Source organism: Rhinolophus hipposideros (genome assembly GCF_964194185.1).
Source record: "Rhinolophus hipposideros genome assembly, chromosome: 3".
NCBI classification, from domain to species: Eukaryota; Metazoa; Chordata; class Mammalia; order Chiroptera; family Rhinolophidae; genus Rhinolophus; species Rhinolophus hipposideros.
In genome coordinates this window covers 15,299,961-15,313,410 of record NC_138049.1, presented here as the reverse complement: position 1 = coordinate 15,313,410, position 13,450 = coordinate 15,299,961, and the positions used below count along the sequence as shown (strand labels likewise).

Sequence of the window (13,450 nt, the reverse complement as noted above, 5' to 3'; positions counted from 1 at the left end):
CCAGTATATAAAATACGTGTGTGTGTGTGTGTGTGTGTGTGTGTATTTAAAATATATTATTTTTTTTCTATCTTTTAAAGGAGAAAACTATATATAAAACTATATATGTAAATAAAGTATGTATGGCAAAAGACATGAAAGGAAATTCTAAACATAAAAATACATATATATGTATATTCAAAGAATGTATGTGGAAGGTTACAAAAGAAGCAGGTTGAACCGTGTTACTAACTCTGGGAAGAGAAATTGGGTAGATGAGGGGCAGGAGTGGGAGGGAGACTTTTTTCCACATTTTCATGGATCTTTTCAATCTTGGACCATATGACAACTAAAATAAATAAATAAACTTTAGGAAAAAAACTTTAATTAAGAGTTTTGCATCTAGAACAACCAAACAAGTCATAATTACTTTGGAAACATGTCCTATCTGCAGTGGGTAATTACAAGTAATTTACAGTACAGTCAAACATAGGAAATATATTCATCATCAGTTTAATACACACACACACACACACACACACACACACACACACACACCCCTCTTAGATTCTAGATATTAGTATCTAGCACCTATGTAAAACCCTAAATGGCAGGAGTGACATCAGTGAACATGTCTCCTAATTAACAGCACTAAGTCAAATGAGACTTAGTTTAACTTAGTCAAACGAGACACACACACACACACACACACACACACACAAACACGCAGAGCAGAACAGAAACAAACAAAACTGAACCAACATACCTTTTCCTTTCCATTTAACCTTCGCAACAGACTGGCTGAAATCCACATGTATTCTTCTGTCATCTATAAGTACATTGTCCATTTTAAAGAATGCTTTCTCACAATCTTCTTCCTAATAGGAATTATAAAAACTTAAGCATAAATCTTTATGGAAAAGATTTCTGTAGCTAGAACAAATACTGAAAATACAAAATGTTTGCTGTTACTAAAATGAATACGCGTATTCAAATGCTTCTTCTGCACAAAATGCTATTAAACGTTTTGCATTTATCACCTCAATTAACTCTGGTAACAACCACATGAGGTACTATCCATGATTATCTCCATTTTCTCAACGAGAAAAGAGAAGTTGAGAAAGGTACAGTTGTCAGAGGTCACACAGTTAGCAAGGGTGAGGCCAAGATTTGAACAGAGGCAGTCGACTGCAGTGGACATACACTTACCAATTGTGTTAGTCAAAACCCAAAATTATCCTGAAAATCAAAAGTTGCTTCTATAAATTTGGTGTTAAAATCCATTTGACAGCAAAACCTGATGTAATGTGAGGCTATCACCTTAATTTATTTCACTTAGTATGAATATTCATTTGTTTCCCTGAAGAAATTGTTTTTTGATCGATTATGGAATGCTGACTCAGAAGAGTATTATATAAAGCACAGATTTGTGTGTACACACACACACAATTATTATAATGAAATACCATGTCAATGAAAATTACAATTAACAATACATGTTAAAAGCTACATGTGGTAACATATATAAATCTTACAAATAGAACACTGAACAAATGAAGGTAGACACAAAAGTACAAATCCTGTGTTTACATTTATATCAAGTTTAAAATTAGACAAAACCTGTCTATGATGTCAGAAGTAGAGAAAATTCTCTGAGGGGACACAAGAAGGGCCTCTGAGATCCTGGTAAGTTTTTTCCCGCTAATGTTTTATTTCTTGACTTGGGTGGTAGTTCACGTGGGTGTATTAACTGTGATAACTCATCAAGCTGTTCACTCATGAGCTATACATTTTCTGTATGCATTTTACTCCAGTTTAAATTTTTTTTTCGATGAGATTATTCCAAACATAGAAAACTTACCTGACATCTATGTAATTTTACTAACAAATGTCACCCTAATAAATTAAAAAAATAAAAAACATAGAGAACTTGCCTAACATGCCAAAAACACAGACAAAGTGATAAACACTTACAAAGAGGCTACTGGCCATGAGAATTACGAAGCAGAATAATGTATCTTAATCTGATTTTCAAAAAATGAGAAAAGCCACAGCAGATCCACCTCAAAAACTGAAACGCTGAATCATAATAAAGAACTCACAAATTCTATAATCACCCTACATTCTAAAGTTGAACTGAACCACATATTCATGGAAAATGGTGTATCAGAGAAGACTGAGAAACATAGGCAGTCAACAGTCTATGCTATAAAGAAATGAAATTATATTTGTGAGCAAGTAAATAACACATCCTATAGTGTCAATGATGGACTGGCAGTGTCAGGTCTACAAAAATTATTTGCGGCAAACCAAAGGTAGAAATCTCTCTGCTAGCACCAGTATACCTTGTAGATATTATTTCTGGTACACTTGGCAGTATCTAAGTAAAATTTCTTAGGTATGTCTTCCCAACCATCCATTATTCATCTTGCACTCCTAACTAGGATTTAGCACAGTGCCTAAAATATAGGTGGTCGATAGATTCTTTGGAATAACCATAACTTACAATGAACCACTACTGGACACACATCAGTCCAAAGACACATGAAAAAACAGCATAGCCTAGCACGGTGGCTAAAAGCAGTGGGAACTGAATCAGACATATGTAAGTTCAAATCCCAGCGATAACATTCACAAGGTCCATGATTTTCAATAATGGTGCATCACCACAATGGGTCTCAATGTACTTATTTGGAAAAGGAGGATAGTACCTATCTTACAGATTGTGAGGATTAAATGCATGTCAAATAGCAAAATGCCTGGCTTAAAGAAAGTTATTTGAGTAGCCTAAGCTATCATTATTATAGATCTAGAAGGTCGTGTAATCCAATACTAACTTTTATTTATAAGTTAACACCTAGGAAGAAGAGTTCTAAATAAACTGCCAAATGTCATATAACAGCTAAATACACAGCTCGGATTAATATCTAGAACTTAACATCTAGTCTAGTTCTTTTTCTATTACTCAACTATAGATCTACCTAAACAATACTGAAAAACATCATTTATAGAATGTGAAAAACTTTACCTAAAACTTTATGACCTACCTTTTCAAATTCAATAAAAGCATAACAGAGGGATTCTCCTGTTTTCCAATCACGGATAACTTCACAACTGAAAGTTTGGAAAAAGTGACATTAAAAAAAAAAAAATACCATTCATGTTTATTCTTTAAAAGTGAAGAACAAAGTAAGACAGTTATTACAAGGCAAAGTTAAACTCACAGAACTATTTCTCCAAATTTCTTAAATAACAATTATTTTTGAAAAAATAGTTCACCAGTCTAGTTAACTACATTATCTAGTTCTACTCTAAATGCCCTATGTAGGCCTACAGTCCTAAGTTCCCAAAGTACTGAGGAAGAATAAGATAAAAATATTTAATTTTCCTGTGGCAAAAGTAAACAACTGTTAAAAATATTTTTTAACCATAATTAACTTCTAGTCCAAATTTAGATGAATTACAGAATACCTAATGTTACTGTAGAATAATGTATGGACATTCACACATATATACACGTTCAGTAAGTTTATGCTTTGGAGTTCTGAATTTTAATATAAGCCAAGCTCAATTTTAACCTCACAGGTATAGCTATTATAGAAAACTAATCCATCTTACAACCAAGTGAAAGGGCAGTAAGGTAGAGTGCAAATCCTTTCCTCATGTATCCTAAGTCTAATTTTCTTCCGTCATGTATCCTAAGTCTAATTTAAACACATGAAATGAAACACAAAAATAAAACATTGTGAGAAAAAGGAAAAGTAATCACATTATAGTATATGGTTGAGCTGTTACATTTAACGTACACATTAAAATGTAAATGTTGAACAATTACCTAACTAAAATCATGACACAATCAAAGTAGTAGGAGGAAAGAATGAACACCGGTTAGTAACAGAGGTAAATCCTCATGTGCCTTAACAGGAAGTCAGCATATAATGTCTAAAATTAAAAAATAAAGTAGCAGTACAGGAGTATTTTTTACAAATATGGTATATTTTAAGTGGGTGGAGGAATAAAGTTGGGTAGACATTTACAGAAAGATTTTTCTTTCAAGGGGAAGAATCAAGAACAGGCTCCATGGAAAAAGAAACCATGAAATAAAAGGAAATTCTAAACACAAAATAATACTTTTTAATTAATTATAAACTATTCCAATCTCATAGAAATACTAGCTAGCTTTATAGACTTTTGCATTAATAATACAAAAAGACAAATTTGGGAAAATATAGATTCAAATTAATTTTGATATAGATTGCTGCTAATTCTAGGGAGAACTTAAATGAGATAAATATTTTAACATTAAAGGTTATTGAGAATACTACAAAACTAGACTTAAACTGTTCCATTTACTTCCTACTTTAGAGTGAAAATATGTTGAAGTGGAAAAAAATCATTCAATTACATTACATTATTTATATATATAGTATTTGTATATATACTTATACATATATACATATTTTTCTTCCCTAGTGTCCAAAAGGCTCCTATGTAAAATTCACCAGTACAAAATTCACCTAGAGTTCATAGACTCATCCAAAATACGTCATTATAAAACAACCAACTAATACCTAGTTTTTTTTAATCTTTCACTAATCTAGAAATTACCTTCTTATTGGTCCAAATCTTGAGAATATTATCTCCAGATCTTCATCTGTGGTCACTGGATTCAATTTACACACAAACAGCACATTTTCTGGAGGTTTAATATCTGCATCAGGTAGGTCTCCCACCTAAATTATTAATAAACAAAAATATAAATCAATTCCTTTATTTAGTTTCCATTCTAAATACCCCATCCAAGCCCAAAATGCTAATTTCTCTAAAACATCTAAATTTATATTATAAACTGCAAGCTCAGTAAAAGAAATCTAAACAAGATCTCAAAATTCATAACTGACAATTCTTAAAACAACAATCCATTTCAAAGATGAGTAAAGTGAAATTCAAAAAGGTTAAATAATTAACTTGCCCAAAGTCACACAGTAGTAAGCAACAGAGTTGGGATTTGAACTCAGGTTTATCTGGAGTTTCAGCTCCATTTTTTCATTTTTCATATTTGATATATTAAAAACAGAATTTATGTAAAGTATATCTAAGTTATGAAGCATGAAAATAAAAAATGCCCATGATGCTGATGACAACCAGTAGCTTAACTAAAATGTCGCCTGATCCCATTATCCCTATGCCTGTTTCACCAGAAATAACAAACATCCTGCTTTTTGGTTTTCCTTTTTGGCATATCCTTAAAGTTTTACCACATAGGTATGTATCCCTAAGCAACATATTTTTTAGTTTTGCTTGTTTTTAAATTTTGAAAAATATTATCATACTGAATATAGCCTTCTGTGATTAGTAATGCCCAGTTTTTCCCACATTATTGTTCTGTATGGAACAGCAACCATTCCTGAAGAGTGTTTCTAGCTTTTCACTCTCACCCTCACTATCATCTTCCTCTTCAGCCAAATTGGACTCAACTTCACAGTCAACTGCTGCACTGAGCAGGGCATATTACATCCTACTGAAGAACTAGTAAAGGTGACAGTGCGAGAAAACCATAACGATGGTGTGGGTTTCACTGTGGGAAAACTATACTTCCCATGGCCTTTAGATTGGGAAAACAATATTCCTTTATACATATATTCAAAACTCTCAGAGACAACTTTTGATAAGCTTATCACGTACAGTTATCTCCTCATGGATAAACACAATAAAACAAAAAGAAATTTTGAAAATCAGAAACAGTAAGAAACAGAGCCAGTAAGACCTGCACAGTGTTTCTGAAGCCTATCAAAAGACAACAATAACCTAAGGCCAGTAAGCAGTATCATGGTAAAAGGTATGTAGAAGTTCTCAGCACGACTTTTTGTAATTTTTCCATAAATTTGGAATTATCCCAAAATAAAAAGTTTTAAAAATACATTAACCCATTTTCTTCTGGCATAAACTTCCTATACTTTTGCTGTTGAAAACTCTGATGATAATCTAACGTGCTTTCCCTTATATTCACTTACTCTCATTGCCAAGTTGCTCAAAGGATTTTTCTTTTAAGTCCAGTCATTTTCTTAGAATTTGTCTTGGTGTTGACTGCTCTGGGTCAATGTTCTCAGATACATAGTATACTCAGCAAAATGCGTATTTTCAATTCTTTTTAATTCAGTAAAGTATTCCTGAATTATAGTCTTTAGTATTTATTCCTTCGGCCTGGTAATGCTAGTATAAATTTTAAAACAAACTAGGAATCTGAAAGCTCTACTATATAAAATAATGATAATAAAAATTTAATCATTGTCCATCCATTCAAGTATTTATTGATGATCTACTATGTAAAAGGTATACCTAGTCCAGAAAATAAGAAGCGGGAAAAATGCCCAGTAGGTCAACTAATCATCTACTGAATAACTTAACTATTCCTCACCTGACTTCATACTGTTAGTAATATAGAGAAAGAGTACATTTCAGAGTGCTCAGTTCTACCCAGGCTTATTTTATCCTGTAACCACTATTCTACTATTTAATCCCAATGCTTGAAGTGTACAAAGAATTATTCATTAATATACATTAAATTCAGTTCAAGAAACACTCTAAAAATGAGATGAACATAACAATTGAAATCCATTTAATATTTGTAAATTGGATATCCACTTCCCATTTTTAAAAAAGGTATTTAGTACTGTACTGATAGTGGAATCAAATTTGTTCATTTTCATGTGTTACTATGTCATATAAACTTTAATCCAGAAAAAAATTCTTAGCAAATTTTTGTATTTTAAGACGATAAAAAAGCCAGAAATAAACAGTAAATATGTACTGAATATATTGCTGAACAAAGTATTTGAATAAAGATAATTGTCTTACCATTTCTAATAGAATAGCTTGAGTTTTGGCCTCTTTTTCTGCCTTTATTTCTTCTACTTCTTCAGCTGATCTTCCTTTGAAATCATCAATTTCTTCATCTGCTCCTATTCGGCCACTCTGTAAGGTAGAAGTTACTCATATAGATAAAGAATAGCAAAATCTGAGAAACACGGGAGACATTATGCTTTATTCTTAGTTGTAGCAAATGTGTTAGAATCGAATAACTTCATTTTGTTTCACAAATGTGAAACTCACAAACCTCTGAAAACTGATTTAAATTAATTCAATAATATTAGCCAGACTAGTCTTCTAATTTATTGTTAAATCAAAATAAATATTTATATAGAAACTATCTAGTATCCAACTAAATGCTGAACACAGAAGATAAGTGATCTTAGAAATCAAGCACCAAATCCAATCATAAAGATAAATTTAGCTTTAAGGAAGTCTCATAAGCAGAAATTTATACCTCAACATATCTGAGGAAAAAGTATGCATTATTCCACAGAAATTTCTGGTTTCTAGCCTGGCTCAAGAGTCCCCCAGGGAAAAAAATTCCCTTAAAAGATAATAGAGTAGCCGGTTTAATCCCCACATGGGCCAGTGAGCTGTACCCTCTACAGTTAAGATTGTGAACAACAGCTCTCCCTGGAGCTAGAATGCCGTGAGCAGCCGGAGGTTGGCATAAGCTGCTGTAAGCTGCCGTGGGCTGCAGCAGGCTACTGTGTGCTGCTGTGTGCTGCTGTGTGTTGCCATGAGTGGCCGGCAGCCAGCGTGAGTGGTCAGTGGCCAGTGTGAGTGGCTGGCAACCAACGTGAATGGCCAGCAGCTGGCAAGAGCTGTGAGCAGATGACCAGCAACCGACTGCCCAAGCTGGAAGGAGCGCAAGGCTCATAATACCAGCATGGGCCAGAGAGCTGTGTCCTACACAACTAGACTGAGAAACAACAGCTTGAAGAGGAGTGGGGCGGGGGAATCCCAAGGAATCTACAGGGAAAAAAAAGACTGTTAGAAGGAATAAGTGAATTCAGCAAGTTGCAGGATACAAGATCAACATACAAAAATTAATTGTATTTCTATGTACTGCAAAAAAATCATAATTAAAAATGCAATACCATTTCCAATCACTCACAAAAGATAAAATGCTTAGCTGTAGATATATCAAAACGTACAGGAATTGTATGCTGAATGCTGCAAAACACTAATGAAAGAAATCAAAAAGATCTAAATAAATGGAGGGTTCATGGATTGTAAGATTTAACATAGTAAAGATGACAGTTCTCCTCAAATTGTTATACAGGTTTTATGTAATTCCTATCAAGATTCACCCCCAAAAAAAATTTATAAAAAAATAGGGGTTCACTATCTATTTGGAGTTAGTGGGGTTCACTATCTATTTGGAGTTAGGAGAGAAGAAAAACATTTACTCCAATTGTTCACATAAACTTCCAGCGCTAAGGTTCTTCTGGTGGAACAGAAACTGAAGAAAGGATATTAGAGAAATAAAAAGATAGCTAGAAAAATGAGTACTTCCATAGAAAAGAAAAAGAGCTCTAAACTTATCTTAGTGGATCAAGTAAGATAGTCAATCTGAAGAAGTAAGCTTTAATAGGCTAAAGACAAAATCTATGCGAAGCATTAATATACGTGTGTATTCAATCACAAGAGGACTCGACTTACATCTAGTTGTTCCCTCATTGGTTCTGGTGATCGATCAGGAATTAATAAATCAGGGGGGTCATCAAATGGATCATCTAAAATCACTGTATGATTAATCCTTACAAAAGAAATCCAAGTCAAATGTTAGATTTACATTATTTCAGAATCTATGTTTTACTTTTTATATAGATTGTAATAAACATCTTATGTATCTGTAAAGCCAAAAAACCATAAGCTCTTAAATTTTATTGCACAGGATATTACTAGAGTATACTTTCACAGTTAGTGTTACTGTCTTTCATTGTTTGATATTATATATATTATCTTGCATTACTCTAAAACATAAATGTTTAAATCTTAGTACTTTTGCCATTATTTTTCAATAATATGCATTTCAAAAAAACTAAAGGATTAATAATTCCTCCCAATATAAACAATTATAAATAATGAGTACAAGTGTAAAAATATAAAAGGTCTTTTTTATTAAAAAGATTCTTGTCTTATATTAGCTGACATTTTGGAATTATCCCCAAACCAGTCCTATGCAAGCCACCACCACTACATGTCAAACATCACAGTATTAAAATACACTAGTACTTTCAGGTAGTAAATTGTAACCACACCTGATATCTTGATACGGTACAAAATCCTTGTCAACAAAGGTCTCATTAATTTTCTTAATTATATCCATGCCTTCTGTCACCTCACCAAACACTGTATGAACACCATCAAGGTAATCTAGATTATCTCCTGTGGTAATAAGAAACTATAAAGAAAGAATGAATACAAATATATATATATAGAGACACATACACACAATTCAAACACAAATCAGTTACAGACTGACAAAAGTACACAAAAGTACTAAGTCTTTACATTAACTGCATGGATTCTTACCCACCTGTTACTAGTACTAAGGAAAAAGCACAAAGCTTACACATCAAACGTCAACATATATACCAACGTTCCCCTGACTGTTTAAAATACTTGGACAAACCAAGGCTCAGTTTTTTCCCATGTAAACTGTGAGGGGAAAAAAACAGCATCTACTCCAAATGGGATTGCAGTGAGCATTAAAGAAGACAATGAATGAAAAGTGCTCAACATGACCCGTTTTAAAATAAGTAATAAACACGAAGAAACGGGCCACAATGTGAACAGTGATGATCCATGAATGGCAGGATTGGGAGCAATGTTATTTTCTCCTTTGTACTTTTTGGTGTTTTCTAAATTCCTCACAACGAACATGCCTTACATTTAAAAAATAATAGTAATACTAATTTTTAAAAAATGTTTCCATGATGTCTTGTAGTTTATGTTATATAGAAAAAAATTCCTTCTAACAAATATCTTGATGGAAATTTATTCCTTACTGCATCATTTTGAAGATCACTTTGTGAGATCCTTCCAGTCCTTCGTTTTAAAGCAAAACTCATCTTCTTGCCCACTTCCTCACCTGAGATCCATGCTGGTCGCTGCCATTGTTCACCATGGACACGGTGCCTTTCTTCCTGTGCTTAATTCTTGGCACTTTTTCTGCCTCGAAAAAGCTTGCTTGATCACCATACAGTTGACTGAAAATACATATAATAAGGTTGTAAGAGAGAAGTACTCTCCACACGAAATAAAGAATTACTAGTAACATAGGGTTACCACTTCTTTACCGAAATGTAAGTATGATTCAGAATATTCCTCTTTTTTTGCTTTGTATCAGGTTAGTGCAAAAGTAATTGCGGTTTTTGCAATTATTTTTTGTAGTCGCACAACAGCCTAGCCAACTGTCCCTCCATGTCTTTCCTTAAGGAAAGAAGAGTCTGTGAGATTGTGCCTTTCTGGGACTCTGTTCCATCCTTGTGTTTACACATTGTGTCTCTCTGTCTGGTCCCCAAAGAATGGTTTGCAGCCAAAGACGGGTAAAATATCTCACGGGAGACACAACCTAAGCCAGGCGGAACCGAGCGGGGACCCCTAATGAGCTGCCTTAGAAGAATAAGGGAAGGGGCCTTGCCTCCCCTTCCCCCTGCCTGGGAAAGTCTGTTGCCGGCTCTGGCTTTTCCCTTGTAGCTGTTTGTGAGAGAAATTATGAGGACAACAAAGATCAGTTCTCTCCACTTATCTCTACGGAGCTGTTACAATATGAGAGACTTGACCCTGAGAAGGTACAGACCTTAATTAAGACATCATGGGAACTTGTGCTTCGGCTGTTTGAAGGTTAAAATAATTGGCGTGGGATGTTTCTATAATGTGATAAGTGAGTCTCACAAACCGTGCCAAAAACACTGCTCCTCTCTTGTATGCTTATCAATAAAAACCCTCAGTCAGCCTTATTCTGGGCTCCAGTCCTCTGAGACTGAGAGCCCCCTGGCCTTCGGAGAGATTTAACAGCACGAAGTCTCTGTTTGTTTCTTTCTTAAAAACTTAACCCAAACTGCCCCTTCTCGCCTCCTCACTGCCCTTGTTGCGCGGGACGCGACAATTTTTAACCTTTTAAACTGCAATTACTTTTGCACCAACCTAATACATTTAGGGAACTTGGGGGAAAAAAATCTGTATTCGAACTATATTTTAAAATGCAGATTAAAATGTGCTCGGGAACATCATTAAGCGCCAACTCTATTTCTACTCATTTAAAAATAAAAGAACATACCCGAACACAGACTCTCCTCCACGGCCAGTCCCCGTAGGATCACCAGTTTGGATAATAAAATCCCTCTATAATACATAGGGTACTTTGTTAATTCAGAGCTTGCTAGATGGTTCTAATAACAAAGGACACAGCCAATACCCACCAACTCACCTGGACATTGTGAATAAGGCAATAATTGTAATATTTTATTTTGCACAACTTCAGGAAATTCAAGCAGGCTGAAAGAAAGTAAGTCATAAATGTATCACAGTAGTTCACAAATACATATTTAAGCAAGTAAAAGCACAGGTAGTATAATTTAATTTCTAAATTATCATATAAAACCTCCCCCAAATGGTCAAAAGTCCAAAGCCATAAAAAAGGCAGTAAGGGCCGGCCCGGTGGCTCAGGCGGTTGGAGCTCCGTGCTCCTAACTCCGAAGGCTGCCGGTTCGAGTCCCACATGGGCCAGTGGGCTCTCAACCACAAGGCTGCTGGTTCAACTCCTCGAGTCCCGCAAGGGATGGTGGGCTGCGCCCCCTGCAACTAAGATTGAACATGGCACCTTGAGCTGAGCTGCCACTGAGCTGCCGCTGAGCTCCCAGATGGCTCAGTTGGCTGGACCGCGGGCTCTCAACCACAAGGTTGCCAGTTCGACTCCCACAAGGGATGGTGGGCTGCGCCCCCTGCAACTAGAAAACGGCAACTGGACCTGGAACTGAGCTGCGCCCTCCACAACTAAGACTGAAAGGACAACAACTTGAAGCTGAATAGCACTCTCCACAACTAAGATTGAAAGGACAACAACTTGACTTGGAAAAAAGTCCTGGAAGTGCACACTGTTCCCCAATAAAGTCCTGTTCCCCTTCCCCAATAAAATCTTTAAAGAAAAAAAGAAAAGGCAGTAAGCCTAGAAAAAGGCAATATATTTTAAAGTATCTTCTTATTCTCTTTGCCTTAGGATTTCTTGGGCATCTAAGCTAATGCAAGAAACGGACACTTATCTGGGATAAGCAATCATTTATTGATTGACTGACTGTTAAGAGAAAAGAAATATTAAAGATACTATGATGGGAAAGGATCTAGCAGAATATCTAAAAATTGATACAGATTATATACATTTGAGAAAAATCAAATATCTGGGACCAATTATTTTTACAATGATAAAATAATTCCATACACAAAAATCCATACATTGTCTTGTTCCAGTTTTATCATATAAATGCACCTGATGATCCAATAAACATTGGCTATCTTCTAGGTACTCTGGTAATGCTGTCAAATGCCATTAAACCGTGGTTCCTGTGCTCACCAAGTTTATAATCTAGTTGCAGAGACACATGCTAATAATTTCTCAAGGCACTAAGCAAGACACCCAGACAGACAGAAAGATATATGAGGCAGTCTCTGCTCCCAAGGAGCTTATACTAAACTATGGTCCTTATACCTGAACACAAATAGTTACAATACTGGGCATATCTAATAATACCATTTTTGCCACTTAGATAGCAAAATGGGAAAATGTGGGTTAAAAAATGCCACAGGAGTTCAAAAGAAAGATTGTTTCTCGTTGGAGAAATTAGAAGACCTCGTGGGGGGCTTAGGGTGAGCATTAAAAGAATTGGACTGGCAAAGAGTAGAAAATGTATAACACGTACAATATTACATGGTACAAATAAATGTACAAGAGATGCACCACTCTGGTGGGGAATATTGACAAGCGGGGCATGTTGTACGTGTGGGAGTAGGAGGTATAAGGGAAACCTCTGTATCTTCCCCTTACTTTTGCTATAAACCTTAAACTGCTCCAAAAAAGTAGTCTTAATTTTTAAGGAGAGAGAGAACCTACAGATTAAAGGTATTTTAAGAGATATATCAACCAATATAATACTTACATGGCCCTTGTTTAGATCCTATTTAAATCACTATTTTTCAAAATGTTTATGAAACAATAGGAAAAGATGAATGATACTGAAGAATTATTGGTAATTTTTTCAGATATGATAATGATTTGTGGTTATGTTGTCTTGTTTTTTTAAGTATCTTTTAAGATACAAATTGAAGTGATTACAGATTAAATATATCCCATATTAACAGATTTACTACGAAAATTCCAGTGGAGGTGGGGGTATAAATGAAACAAACTGGTTATGTATTTACAATTGTTAAATGAAGGTGGTCATTGGCACATGAGGGTTCATTTACATGATTCTATTTCTGTACATGTTTTAAGTTTTCCATAATAAAAAGTAAAAGAGGAAAGAAAAAGAAGGGAGAGGGAGGAAAGGAGGAAGGAAAGTAAGTCTGGACACGTTTACTGTGGATTGAT

General features: G+C 34.8%; 1 protein-coding gene across 2 annotated transcripts in view; it reads right to left on the bottom strand.

Moving 5' to 3' along the window:
- Nucleotides 1–13,450, bottom strand: part of PPIL4 (peptidylprolyl isomerase like 4) — a 29,894-nt gene that overhangs the window by 14,186 nt on the left and 2,258 nt on the right. For both annotated transcript variants that reach the window (XM_081044928.1, XM_081044929.1), the window contains exons 2-10: nt 11,294–11,361; nt 11,144–11,208; nt 9,953–10,070; nt 9,120–9,262; nt 8,518–8,614; nt 6,838–6,954; nt 4,588–4,712; nt 3,027–3,093; nt 746–857 (exon numbers count right to left, since the gene is read on the bottom strand). In XM_081044928.1, coding sequence (XP_080901054.1) covers nt 746–857; nt 3,027–3,093; nt 4,588–4,712; nt 6,838–6,954; nt 8,518–8,614; nt 9,120–9,262; nt 9,953–10,070; nt 11,144–11,208; nt 11,294–11,361 — 912 coding nt within the window. The remainder of the gene's footprint in view (nt 1–745; nt 858–3,026; nt 3,094–4,587; nt 4,713–6,837; nt 6,955–8,517; nt 8,615–9,119; nt 9,263–9,952; nt 10,071–11,143; nt 11,209–11,293; nt 11,362–13,450) is intronic.